The sequence below is a fragment of the Chaetodon auriga genome, chromosome 19, assembly GCF_051107435.1.
Source record: "Chaetodon auriga isolate fChaAug3 chromosome 19, fChaAug3.hap1, whole genome shotgun sequence".
NCBI lineage: Eukaryota > Metazoa > Chordata > Actinopteri > Chaetodontiformes > Chaetodontidae > Chaetodon > Chaetodon auriga.
The window spans coordinates 19,681,936-19,696,308 of NC_135092.1; the positions used below are offsets into that span (position 1 = coordinate 19,681,936).

The window sequence follows — 14,373 nt, forward strand, 5'->3', positions numbered from 1 at the left end:
ATGCTTCTCTGAGTAGGAATAAAAATGCCTCACCTAATCAACAAAGTCATGAGTGAGTCATGAAACTTCTATTTTATTTATTTGAATTAAATTTCTGTTTACATTATAATTAGGTTAAAAGCACTGAATGTATTATACAAGAATATTACTGTACAGAAAGGCCTTAAAAAAGTAAACAGAGCACATTATCTTCAAAACAATCTGCTCCTGACCTGAATGATTATTTTCATTAAAATTTATACTCTTTATAAAAAAGAAAATATATTTCATTACACATAAAACAGGGAACTTCAGTAAAACGCAGTGCATGGAAGAGCGACATCATATGAGCTTGAGAGCGGTGTTGGGGTGTAGTTATCTGAGCCGCTCTTCACGAGGAGCTTGAGATGATTTTCTTCAGCTTCATCACCTCCTCTGTGGTGAGGTGCAGCAGGGAGGTGGAGCTGGAATTCAGCATGAGCACAGCTGAGGGTCCCATCTCCGACTTCTCCTTCCCCGCCTGCACCGTGTCTTCAATGTAGGATTTAGAGGCCGCAAAGTTTTGCTGGACTGTGAGGGGATTAGAGTCAAGTTTTGGCTTTAATGGGTGGGCCTTCTGCTCGTATGCATCCCAGCAATGTGGAGGTTTGGTGCTGTATGACTTATTAACATCCTGCTGATCAAACGGAAAGACATCCCGACTGGCTGCATTTTTCAGAATGCCACCCGGAGGCAAAGGCTTGTAGCTGGTGAAAGGATTTTGGCTCATATTAGGAAGATAACCGGTTGTCTGGATGTTTGGTGTGGGGCTTGGCACATTCCTCTGCCTCACCCTTAGGTCCTCAGCAACTGAGCTCTGTTGTTGGGGATTCAACCGAAATGTCAGGTTGGTTGGGGGGACGTCTGCGTCAGAGCAGTTGCTTTGTCCAGAGTGTTCCTCCAGAGCAGGAGGAGTCGGCAGCTGTTTGTCTTCGTGCATCGTGGCCGAGGACCTGCACAGCTTGAGCCAGTTATGAAACACAGACAGCGGTATCTCGATTTCCATCTCGCCGCTGTTCTCTGGAGGGAGGCCGGGCAGTATGTGGCTGAGATCGAGCCCTCTCAAGTCGAGGCTCCCCTGTCTCTCTTCTTTTTGGCGCACTGTAAAGTCTGTTTTTGGAGAGCTGGGACTTTGGCCGATGGCGCCTTCGTCTGGTCTAAGAGTCAGAGCGGACTCATATGTGGGGCTGCTGCTTGAGCCCGATACAGCTTTGACATCGACGTCATATTTCTCAGGATAAGAATACGGTGCATCTCCTAAACGCGCCTCACCTTCTGGAGCCTCACATCTTTCATTTCTCACCACCTGTGGGCAATGACGAGTGTACAGCGGGGACGGTTTGTTCAGAAACTTTGGGTTCTTGCTGGACAAAGGTGGGGCGAACGACGAGGCGGGGTAGTTGATGCTGTCCTGTCTCGATGCTTTAACGCTCAGGTTCAGAGGCTCAATCAGTCCAGATGAGGTCTTGTACCGTTCTGCCAAGTAGCGCAAGTGCTCCAGCGGCTCCTTCGCCCTCTCCGTTGGGTTTAGACCATAGTGATTGAAAGGAAACCTGGGCTCGGGGGCAGGGGGGGTATTTGGCGCCAACACCGAGGAAGAGATCGGCATATGGGGAGGCATAACAGCAGGGTTTGGGTGATAGTAGTGAGGGTACTGGAGCGGCACAAGGAAGGCGCTCCCATGTCCGTCTCCCTGGGGGGTATGCATGTTCTGTTGGAAAGACAAAGGGTCCGTCAGAGGTTGAAGGAACACTTTGACATTTTATAGAACATGCTTATTCGGTTACTTGCAGAGAGTTAGCCTCGCTAACCACGCTCTGCACAAAGGTAACAAAATCCACCATCCAGCAACTATAAACTCACTGATAAACTTGTTTTCCTTGTCCAATTAATCCATGCAAAAACCGAGTTTGCTAGGTAGCTGTTTCCCCCGTTTCATCTTTATGCTAAGCTAGGCTAACCAGTTCCTGCCTCAGCTACATATTTACTACACGGACTTCAGGGTGGTATCAATCATCTCATCACAGCATGAAAGCAAATAAGCATATTTTGCTTTAATGCACAATAAAAAAAGGTTTACGTAACCAGGAATGCATGATTATTCGGATCTTAACCCAAACAGCCACTTCAGTAATGAATACTTATATGCAATTAGAGTCACATCTGTGTTTTTCTTATCTTGTTTGAGCGTAAAATAACACCAACCTGGCACGGAGGTACTGACAGCAGTTTGCGTTTAGCTGGTCTCTGGCCATCATCATCGTCTTTGCTGTAGTTGCCGTAGTGGAAGTGCCTCGGCTGATGATGGCGGAAGGTACTCATCGATATGCCTTTAACATGGCATTCGTATGGCAGAAGCAGTCTGAAAAAAAAAGAAGAAAAGAAAGCACATCGGTCAGATTAAACCACTCGGAGAACGCGACACCCAATCTCAGCCTGGCTTTGTTCGACTCACTTCTCGTAGTGTCTGCGGGTGCAGGTGGCTGCACTCGTGCTGCGAGGGTTACCACCGAGCATGTTGTAGACTTGCTTCCACAGCTGCTGAGCAGTCACCTGGAGGAGTGGCAGGTATTGTGAGTGAATTTATTTTCTGCCTGTTTGCAAAGTGACGTGAACCAACGGCACATACCACAGCATTTATAGTCTACGCTAACCTGCAATGCGAGTCCCTCAGTGGCCAGAAAAGAGGCCATGATCGATGTAAGCTAATGCTAATTACGGTAAACTGGAAATATTGAGTTACCTGGTGGTAGCCACCCAAGTCTCTGACAGTCTTGAACATCAAAAATAGATCAACTGAAAAACAGAAAACATCCAAATCCACGTCATCATTACAATGTAGGGCTGTGTTCATTCTCCCTTAGTCAGCACATTATTTTCTCTGTGTATTAATTGACTTGTTTGCTCTGTAAAATGTCAGAAAACAGTGATTTCCCAGACTCATCTTTGAATTACACCTTCAACCTGTTTGCTTTGTCTGACCAAAAGTACAACATGATAAATGATTGGCAGACTGTTCGACAGTTGCAGGTTATTTTCTGGCAGTTAACTAATTAATTAATGAAGCAATTGTTTAAATTGTGTTATGTCAGTATAAATAAGGTAGGTAACTAATATTTGTAATATCAACATAACTTTGCCATATAACACCTTGATCTGTTTTGGTGCTTAAACAAGTAAAATGCATCAAAGCAGCTTCCTCTCACAAAATGTAATAAAATAATATGCATAAGTACTTTGTTTGAAGCCCAGATTTGGGATTCTCTCGATGGGGGTGTCTCTCTTCTTCATGAAGACGTAGAGGTCTTTCAGAAACTCTTTCTCCATTTCTCTGATCTCCTCCGTCGGCTCGTTGGTCCTCTCCTCTCGGATCTCCCCGTGTGCCATGTCCATGTGTGCCTAAGAGCACAACGCACAGGAAACACCCGGGTGACAATGCGCCGCTGTTTCGAGGTCACATCCCTTTGACTGATGATTGTCAAACACTTCTGACCATATATCACATGTTTGCGCAGTGGAGTCAACCCTCTCCCCTGAGACAACATACCATTGATGTGACGCTCAAAAATAGCAGCAATGCATTCTTTCATTCCCTAGTTTGTTTTGTAACACAGTTATGAATTAAACTCACGTGTAAGTTTATATACAATCGCACTGCGTCATAAAAAATCTGCTTTTGTTAGAATATCTGTTGCTTACATCTTCCTTTAATTTAGTTATCACATATTCATTTACTATTACCACGTTATTACCGTCACATTAATGCCCTTAAAACACACAAATTTAATAATATATAACTGAATATGATAATTCCTTTCAAAATAAAAATAGAATAATAAAATTCACACTGCTAAGTTAGAAGAGAGCTGCCTCAGCTTTAATTCTGGTACCTGAAAAGCATCAATTAAATAAAATCATAGGTTAGAAAATGAACACAATCAATCAGCTCTATTGTTCCTCACCTGTGTTTCCATTGAGAGAATAAGTATAGATCATATTATCTCATTGCCCTGGTGATCAGAGAAGCAGCAGTGTGCAGCTGGGCTTTCCTTCCAGTTTGTAGTAAAAGACCCAAAATCACTGCAGGCGGTTAATAAAGTGGCGTAGTGTCAGTCACACACCTGTCGTTAGTATCTGTGTGACAATGTGGGCAACTGGCAGAGGGGGGTGTTTACTCCGTCTTCCTTCTGAGATTTTCATCGTCGGACCAGTTTGACCTGTTCTTGAGCATGTGCCCAAAAACGGTTCAGTGGAAGACGCCGCACAAATTGGCAGAATAATGAGAAAACCACTGGGAATTTGAGTTCATATCATATCCAAGTATGCGGGACGGTGTTGTGCGAAACTCTGACCAACAGTCATTTAAATTAGAGTAAAGGCTGTGTAGCAGCTGTAATGAGCTGAAATATTTAGTTATCGTTCGCTACGAGCGGCGTGTCGAGGAGGGGCCAATTTAGCGATGGAAGCGCTCGCCGTTGCTCCAGGTGTTTAAATTTGACGGCTGTCTCGTTGAGCGGTCGGGACGCATTCCAGAAGGGCCTCTTTAAGGGCGCATTGTTTGAGTCTAAATTCATCTTTCAAGGTAATATGTGCTGCGCCCCGTACAAAGCTTTCATCCTCATTCTTCTCATTTAGGAATGATTCAAATGTAGACCTGGAAACACTGTATGTGCTCAGGGAGGGGGAGCTTTAATACACAGGAGTCCTCCCTGCTTGTATCTTAAACACTGATGCAAATGAATTCCAGCCGCTCTTTCATGTGGCTCCAAACATCTGACAGACAAACTCCTCTGATTCCTTTACTCGGCTGCTGTTTCTCCCATGCTTCATTCGATCAGCTCCAGTATCGCCCTGTGGTGAAAATGCATCAACAGCCGTCTCAAGAAGAACCAGAAACTAGTGCAAACAAGAGAGCAGAGGAGGCATCCGATAGAATCGCTGAGTCATCATTCTGCGTTAGTCCTTGTTGGTGGAGTCGGGCCTTCTGTCAGACTTAATCACACATCACAGAGGACATCAGGCACATAAAGCATCCCAAATTATTAAATTGAGCAGTTAAGTACAAAACAGCCCAGCTGGATGGAAAACTGTCCAACCTGGCAACGCCGTCTGGTAAATATTCAGGTTAAGCTAAAATCGGGGTGTGAGGGTGTCGCCTCATCAGCGACAAAGGGAGTGAATGAGCTGTAATCACCGCTGAATGACAGTTGTGCTTTCTTTTGGTTACAGTAGCGTGTTTTCATTGTGACTTTGACGTCTGTCTGCGAGGATGCCTGCCAGGCTTTGTGTGTTCAGGTCACGGCCACTGCTTTCATCAACACACAACACATGGTGTAGCTGTGAGTACACTGTGTCAAACTCGCGACAATGCACAAACCTGACATGAGCATCTGAGGACAGGTGAATTTGTGAGAGTTGTGTTAATCCTCCTCGGCTGCGGGTGACTGCGGCTCTATGGATTGCGGTGATGAGGTCTGCTCTCAGCTCTGTTTCTTCTGATTTTAGCTAATCACAAACAATACGCGTGCTGAAACACACTTATAGAAATACACTTATATAAAACTAATTTGCATTCATAATTACGTTGTGGTGGCAGTGTGAGGTCGCCTGTTTTGGCGGAAAACAGATGAAATGAATCGTGAGTGAACGAAGAGTCAGTCAAAAACAGCAGCGAGGCCTCTCACACCTCACTGACGGACACACTGTCTCTGCAATGTCCACCACAATCCACCACAAGCATTTAGCATTTAGCCAAACCCAGCATGCACCTGGGCTGTAAATCAATGATTGGTTAAGGTACATGCAGCCTTTTTTTTTAGCTACACTGTACCTGTAGTGACGTTATCCTTAACTTTAGCACATTATTGTGCATTGTTGCATCGTTCACAGGCCCGGCCTGATGTTCGGCAATGACTGTTCAATGTGCCTCTCGACCCGATATCTGCAGAACGAAATCCCTTGTCATGTATCCTTATACATTTTGAAGTGAATAGATGGAGCTTTCTTAGTGGGCATAGAGCATAAACCTGCATATCAGGTAGATGAAACCAACACCTTTCAGCATCTTGAAAGAAAACAAACTTCAAATAAATGCTCGTCTATTTGGGCATTTTTGCATATTTGCTTTTATGTTTTTTACCCTATAGTCACCAAAAATTGATGACTGCAGCTGTAAGTAAAATTAGGGATACAGGATTTAGCATAAATGACAAATGACTGAGAATAAACATTTCTCCCCTCATGCTTTCATCACTATAACATCAACACAGTTTGCATAAAAAGCCATTACACAATAAAACTACCAAAGCAGCTTGAATTCCCATCAAATCCAGACACTCTAAAAAACACATATTTGCATAAAGCTGAACTATGAGAGAAATCCATCATGGTAATGGCAATATTTTCCTCTGTAGCATGTAGTATTTCTAAAATTCGGCCATGTGATTTGTGTTGCTGGCTGACCTCAAAGAGTCTGAGGTAACAATCGAATTCATTGTTTCTCTCAGATTGGAGGATCGCAGGCATCCAGACGCCGCCGCCGCCGCCGCCATCTGAGTCCCATCAAAGCACCAGCGTCTGTGCTGAAAGGACGCAAAAGCGAAGGGATGCATTTCTGCCTGATGTCATGTTTCAGGGTTACACAACTACACTGGGAACAAAGCACAAAGAAAAATGCGCAGACATTTCCTTAATAACACGGCGAATGACAAAACCTCTTTGACAAGTTTAACTTTGGCTGCTTGTTGAGTGAAAACAAGCCTTTCACATTATGTAATATGTGATATTTCCTGCATGCTACGATGGCCGCATCACTGTCGGGACATCTAATAAGACTTGTCCATATCAGTGTCGGACACAGGTGAATTTCTGCTTCCAGGCTTGAAGATGGCTTTTAAGATGCTGAATTGTGCTCGTGGTGTTACAGTGAGATGACTAAATCCTGTCAAATCTGAAAGTTATTTCTACAAATTCCTTACACGCGTTTTACATTCACTCATTAATCCCACTGCGGATCATCACCGGTCGTTGGTATTAATGAGGAATCGGAGCCTCCAGGTTTACAGCCTGAACAAGAAGTTCTTGTCCTGATTGTGTATTTATCACCATGAGAATCACAGAAGGTTTAACAACTGTTTTTCTTGGTTTTACAAAGGAGAAAAACAACATAAAATACTGCCGTCACCAAAGTTAGATAACACATTTACAAGAGAGCAAAAGAGAAAAATACATATTTCCTCTGAATGTTACATAAGAATGAGACACATTCACTAAAGGATGTCCCATTATTATTAGTACTATTAAATTAATATGTGCTGATTCATCCATTTGATTGACTGCAGCCAGTTCAGCTGCATTTGGAGACACAGCCTCGTCTCAGGTGTGTAGGTGGAACTAACTGCAGTAACAGCGGCTTCCCTGAAACTGGCACATGTGAATTCTTTCGTAATGATAACCGCACCTGTGCCTCAATGACATGTCAGAGTGTCTGAAGTGAAAATAGGCTAATTACAGTGGTGGCAAAGCGACTCGTGCACTTCTGGTGGCGAAGAAGAGACAAACTAGAACACTGGCTTCCATTAATAACAGTAAATTATAGCTTTCGCCATCTTCCATTTCATGCTAACAGCACTTTTAGGTCGAGCATCAAAATGTGCGGAGATTCAGAAACAATCCGAGAGCTGTTTTATGATGACGAACCTGCGAGACCGTCACCCTCAGAAAGACGAAAAACGATGACATCATCGCGTTTCTGAGTGGAGTGAAACTTCTTTGATACAAACACGATTGTGTGTGCAGTCAAGTACAAAACACACGTTGGTGGATTGTACAGAAGGTACCCAGTGTACTAAAGACGTAACTGAAGTATAGAAAAGTCATTACAAGTACACTTTTACCTCTTGTGCTTCATTTAAAGTATGTCTGACAAATACTTTCAAAGTGTACTTCTAAATAAATCTCACTGAGTTCTACTTAAAGTAATATACTCATTCTGCAGTACTTAAAATGGTATTTCAAAGTGTACTTTATAAGTATATTTTAAATTGTATGTAAGTGCACTAAATTACAAATACTTCTAATTGTACTAAAGTGTACTTATGAAAAGTATACTTATTTTCAAGGCCTTTGTGATGCACCATTAACACCCTAATAATAATAATAATAATAAGAATAATAAGAATAAAAGTGTACTTCAATTTTGCTTCATTTGAAGGATATTTAAGTATATTTCCAACACATTGGTGATATAATACAACTTTACTGTAAGTGTGTTTTGAATGTTCATGAATCCTGATTTTCACTGGTGTACTGCTGTACGCTTTAAATTTGTAAAAATTGTGCCAATTTAGCAACTATTTACACTTCAGGTGTACTCAAAGACTACTTGAGAACACTTTTTTATACTTGAAGGTGACAAAATAGCACAAAGTGTACTTGGTAGATTCTTTAAAAAGTGTAATTTAAGTGTATTTTTTGACCTGATTTGAACAGCTTGTACAGTTTTCACAGTGTTTGTTTCTATGCAGCCTGCAGCAGCATCGTCACTCTGCAGGAGATCAAACTCTGATCTCTCTGAATCAGACGGACGAAGGTCTGAAATCTGTTTATTTAATTGTGCACAAAAATAAAGACCTGAGTGTGCAAAAACACAGTGACATCCTGATCAGTCAAACAAGCCAGAAAAGCGACTGCTGACATCATGTTCAGAGAGAAATCTTCTCACGGAGCTCCTCGTACGTTTCACTCGAGGGTGTTCTATTGAATCCATAACACGGCAGCGTGACTGCCGCCTCTCCAGCAGAGGACACGTATATGAAAGGAATGTGGTTTCACAGCTCTTCATATAGACCGAGGAAGAAGCAGATTGGTTATTGTTGTCCTTTATTAGACCCACCTCACATTACGCAGCGACAGCTCGTGTACTCCAAGTCCACTGATGATGCTCAGATGTCACGAGATGTCGCTTGCACACCTGGCTTCATACCACACAGCTAAACTGTCACTAAATCTCCTCCGAAGGCGCGTTAAGATTCTTCTATTCACATCATTTAAAAACACGGCTGCACCAACTTAGTCACCTTGCGTTGGATTAGCATGGGAGGATCCAGGTGAGGCGCTGCAGGTCTTCAGGTAGCGAGGTGTTTTACTGGCTGGTGCTCAGCCCACATGGATTTCTAAGACAACAAAACAAATCCCTCTGCAGCTGAGACAACAAAATAACTTCCTATAACAAACATCACACCTCTGTCTCGAGCTCACAAAAAAGTCCCCGCTGTAAAAGCGCTCGAGGTGTTTAATCATGGGAAATGAAGGCCGTTTTTACAGCAAAGTTAAATAAATAATCACATACTGATCAATAAAAGATGAAATAGTCTTTTCTGCTCAGGGAGACCATTAAACCTGGCTGCTTCTGGAGCTAATGGTGGTGAACCTGAATGCAACACACACACGTTCATTCATGCAGTCATTTATGTAGTGTAGTAAATAAAGGGATCTGTTGTAATATAATATTTGAAGACACTGTGTTTGAACCACGCATACATTATTTAAAATTTCAAATGAGTCGCATTTCCAGTCAAAGTTATACTTTTACTCCTATATGAATATTTCCTCTTTCTTTTCCTCCATTAGTGTTGATTTATGTCTTGTCCTGCAACCATTGCTAAATGATTCCAGTATTTAAAGCTCACTTTACATTTTCCATAAATTATTGAATCTTTCCGCTCAGATTTATGGGACATACACTTTATCTTTCATTTGTCAGATTGCTGATCGCGTATTCAGATGGCTATCGCATGCAGAGCTGAGATACACGTAGCATGATGGGATGGTGCGAGGGTGGAGTCTTTCTGCTTCATCTGTTACACCCTGAAACTGTGCAGCGAGAGTGACGTGTGACGGCGCCTCAGCCGATGTGGCAGCGAAGGTGAGGAGGAAGTTTTCAGACCAAACATGCGTAACAGATCCGGAGGTTTAATGGTTTTTGGGCTGAATGTTAAACTCATGGCAGCCTCATGGTACCTAGAAAATGTAGATGCTGCACTCAAAATGCAGAATCTGTGCTCTTTTTGTCCATTTAACTAGTTGTAGCAATAAAATTTATTTGAATTAGTTACAACTTCATACAGTAGAAAATAGGCAGATCTACAAGTCCTTTGTAACACACTGTTAGCATGCTGAATGAAAGTGTGTGTTTCTTTTACTTCATTTGAAGTATATTTAAGTATATTCAAACAGTGGTGATATGATACACTTGTACTGCAGGTGTGTTTTGAATGCTCATGAATCCTGATTTTCTCTGGTGTACTGCAGTACCCTTAAAGTTTGTAAAAAGTTATACAGTTTACACTTGAGGCTAGCAGCGGCTAAGTCAGCAGCTAGCTTTAGAGTGATATGGCCCTTTTGTTTTAGCAGCGTTTTTGGCTGCTTGCGTGAAACAAACCGTGTGAGCTGTGTTATCTGCTCAGGTGTGTTTGAAAGGCAACAAATAAGTCGGACCTCGTATTGAAATGTTGTCAAACTGCTGTTTCCAACCTGCATACTGCAGCCTCGAGCTCAACCGCATTTCAGGAGCACAAAGAGGCGGGCTGTCTCAGGCGCCAATCTAATCAGCTTTTCCTCGTGTCTCCATCGTTTTGCTATCCAGTGAACGACGCATAGCTGCAATTTTGAAATGCTGGCGTGCCTGTGGGTGGACTGTGTGCAGACACAGCCATGACGCATAGCCACGTTCAGGCTAATTAACGTTTAAGAACGTTGTGTACTGTGCAATGCACCGCACGCTGGTGTTTGGTATGTTGTTTTAAAATTGGCTGTCAGTTGAGGGATTTAAAGATGTGTGTCAAACTGTGGCTCCATGCATCTGTGACCTGCATCAAGGCTTCATGAAGGCAAAGAATGAGTTGACAAACGGTGGCTGTGATTGTGCGTTTGCAGTTGTCACCTGTATGAAGACTAATTTGCCTCCATAGATTTCTTTATGGAGCGAACATGTGATTTCTCATCAGATTTAAAGATGCCCAGCGGACTTTTCTCAGTTTATGTTGACGTCTTCTGCACTGCCGAGTTTCTCAGCACATTAGCGCCACCTTTAGGCAGGGTTGAGGAGTAACTAGTTACATTTGATGTGTCTTCTTATTAAATAACAAAATAAAAGTAATTGTAATCCATCACAGTAACTAAGATGTTGGTGATTACAACACAAACAACGGTTACATCTGAGTATCTCCTTTTCAGTGAAAAGCTTACAAGGAGCGAAGATAAGATAAGATAAGATGAGATAAGATAAGATTAAACTTTATTAAGAATGAAATTAAGAACATCTGTAGACATCTGGACAGGCTCCACTCATTGTGAATGGGCTCAAATCGTGAACATCAGATTTGATGGCTCTTATTTGAAATTGCACCGTCATTCGTCTGCCAATCAAATCAATGCACATTGCTCTTAGCAGTGAATCTGCCATGCCTGCGACCGGCTGACCAGCTGACCACGTGAAGGCGGGTGGCCACGCTGTCGGACAGGAACGCCTTCCAGTGCTGGAAATATTACAATATTTCCCTCATGGAGTCAGAAAAGGGCTCAAACGCGTGTGATGTCACACCGCATATCGCTGGTCGAGGTCAAAAACTCAGCAGCTTTAAAGATTCAATCAGTGTTTGAATCGTGATTTGCTGTGTTAATCACAGTAAAAGCAAACCAAAAAAAAATTCAAACAAACCCACTCATCCTCCTGTACTGTATCTGGCTGTGGCTCATGTGCAATTAAGACATTTGCAGAAGTGAGAGGCTTCCACTTAATGCCACTCAGAGCCAGAAAGGGTGTGACAAATTGAACTGACTGTGACACAGATACAGGAAACCACAGAGCAGGTGATAATCAGGATAATCATCTGCGCTCGGCTCCTGTGTGCTGCACTCCTGCACCGCCGTTTGGAATGAAAATATGCCTCCGTGCAACATGACAGGCCTGTTGCATTGTGGGACAGCGGAGCGGCATCGGGGGAATGAAAGGCAGGCTTTCTTTTGAGCATGATTTGGTCCAAAGTGCCGCAGAAGCTTGTTTGGATCAGAGTTTATTTATTTGTTCACGTCAATCAGCTTCAGTCTTATTAGGATTCGGACTCAAAGGGAAAAAAAACTAAAAGTCGGTTTAGTGTCTTACTGTTGCTTCATCTCTTGTGGCTCTTCATGTGTCACTTCCTGAAAGCACTGCTCAGTGAAGTGCTGAAGGTTCGGGACTTGACCACACGGTGGCACTGTGGCTCAAGCTTTCACCTCGCTCTGCCTGAGTGACATTACATAAAGATTAGGCTGAATATGGCGTGTAATATTCCATGTGTTTGAACTTAAATGAGAACCTGCTGCCCGTGTTTGGCACGCTCTGCCCTGCACGTCTTCCAGCACACAGCTGCGTCGACCGCGGAGAGCCTTCTTATTATCCATGTTGCTGATTTTATTTTCTGCTCGTAGATAACATTTTTCATTTCTGCCTTGTGTTTCTGCCCCGTACAAGACTGACTCCAATGCATAGGAAATGAAGAGCGACGTCGGATTTACTCGGCGGCTGTGCTTTTTCAGATCAGCAGGCCTCGCCACGTTTGTAATGGAACTGTTTCAAGGCAAAGACGCTTGAACCTCGCCTCTGTTCTATTGTGACATCCATAAAAGCAGAATCCAAAATCCCGCTGCTCGCTCTGCTTGTCTCCTGCAAGTCGACAGGAGGGTAAATTATAATTTCAGAGACAAATGGCGAGATTGACACCAGATATGTTTGGTGAACTGCTGCAAAGGTCACGCCAAAGAGGGACTCCAAATGTCAAACAGCCGTCTCTGAAGTTTAAGCCTTTGTACGATCTGATGGATTGATATTCTTTTCCAGACTCCAAAAATGTCATTACTGATATTTTGATGCAGAATATGTGTTTGCTTCTCTGATAATGCTAATTGAGCGTTGACGGACGTCGGTTTCATGATATGAACTTCTGACGTGTGTGTGTGGGTGTGTGTGTGTGTGTGTGTGTCATGTTGGGCATGTTGTGTGCTTCGGTGTGTTGGTAGAGGGAGTGTTATTTTCAGCAAATACCCCTGACCTTTTTTTGCCCTTAGTGGCCTTTCAAACCCAGATCGAATTTCTAACAGCGATAACCACCTGAGGCGCCATAAACCAAAAGGGGCATATTAACAGTTTGGAGGGCGTTTGTAACGTAGCAAATGTCACTATTTGCATGCCGGGGAGTCTCTGAGGCTTTTGCTCACTCAATAAAAGAACATTTGTTTTAGTTTTCCACATGAAAATACACCAACCTTCTCCTGTTTTTAAGAATAAATGAATACAAAAAGTGAACCCAACCACTGCCCGGGGTGAAGGTTTCAGCTTCAAACAGGTGAATCTTACATTCGTTTGTTTCAAGGCCACCATGTGCTGCATGTTTGTGATCAGGACATTTTGCAAAAACATTCATTTAATGAGAAATTCTGGAGGAAATGGGGACAGTCTGTGTGTTTCGTGCCTTTCTGCCTGGAGTGAGTAGCACATGCATTACCGTCTTTCGACGCTACCACAGGGGGCGCCAAAGTCAGACATTTTGTCAGTGAGAGTATCATACATTTTCCCAGAGACAGCACCTTTTTATTGGGAGTCAATCTAGCATTTACATTTACACTGTTGAAAAACTTCAAGCGTACATAAACACTTCAGCTTTAAGAGTCTCCAGCGCTGTGAAAGGAATAATTCGACATCTTGTGAAATGCACATTCCAGCCGAGAGTTAGATGAGAGGATATGTACCTCTCATGTATCCATGGCTCTGTTCACAATCTACCTGCTCCTCCGTCACTCACTGAGCTCACATATTCTTCCATTACATAATAAATGTACAGCCTGCAGTAAATCATCACAGTGTTCGCACCCACAGTAAAGCAGCAGCGGACCGATCCAAACTTATGTGCAAATGTAGAAAGAACTGAAGCAAAAGCTCGTTGTAAGTCAGAGTTAAAGACAGGATCAAACTCTTGCATGTTTTAATCTTTTCCAGGTCATTTTTAGGAAGGTAAACATCAGGTAACACCTGCAGCAGTCCCCAAAATCTCACTCAAATGACTGATTTTCCAGTGGCAGAGCTGGAAATGTGTAAAATATGTTGTTCTATGCTCACAAATAAAGAAACTGCAGGAGAGAAGGATGTTTGTAGGTTTTCTCCCCTCAGACAGAAATAAACAAGACTCCTTTCAACTCCCGCTTCAACTTAAACTGTCTTTTGTTTAGCTTTTATACGTGAGCTGATATATTTGTTTTGTCAGACACGCAGCATGAAGGAAATAGTTTTGTGCTTCAAACAGAAATGAAAGAGCTCAG

General features: G+C 42.8%; 1 protein-coding gene across 1 annotated transcript; it reads right to left on the minus strand.

Moving 5' to 3' along the window:
• Positions 1-290: 290 nt before the first annotated feature.
• arid6 (AT-rich interaction domain 6) lies at positions 291-4,154 on the minus strand. Its single transcript, XM_076758581.1, has 6 exons — positions 3,981-4,154; positions 3,255-3,417; positions 2,762-2,814; positions 2,474-2,571; positions 2,224-2,380; positions 291-1,729 (listed from the first exon to the last, which is right to left on the minus strand). Exons 1-6 carry the CDS (start codon positions 3,990-3,992, stop codon positions 371-373), a joined length of 1,842 nt encoding a protein of 613 aa, XP_076614696.1. The 5' UTR covers positions 3,993-4,154; the 3' UTR covers positions 291-370.
• Positions 4,155-14,373: the final 10,219 nt, after the last annotated feature.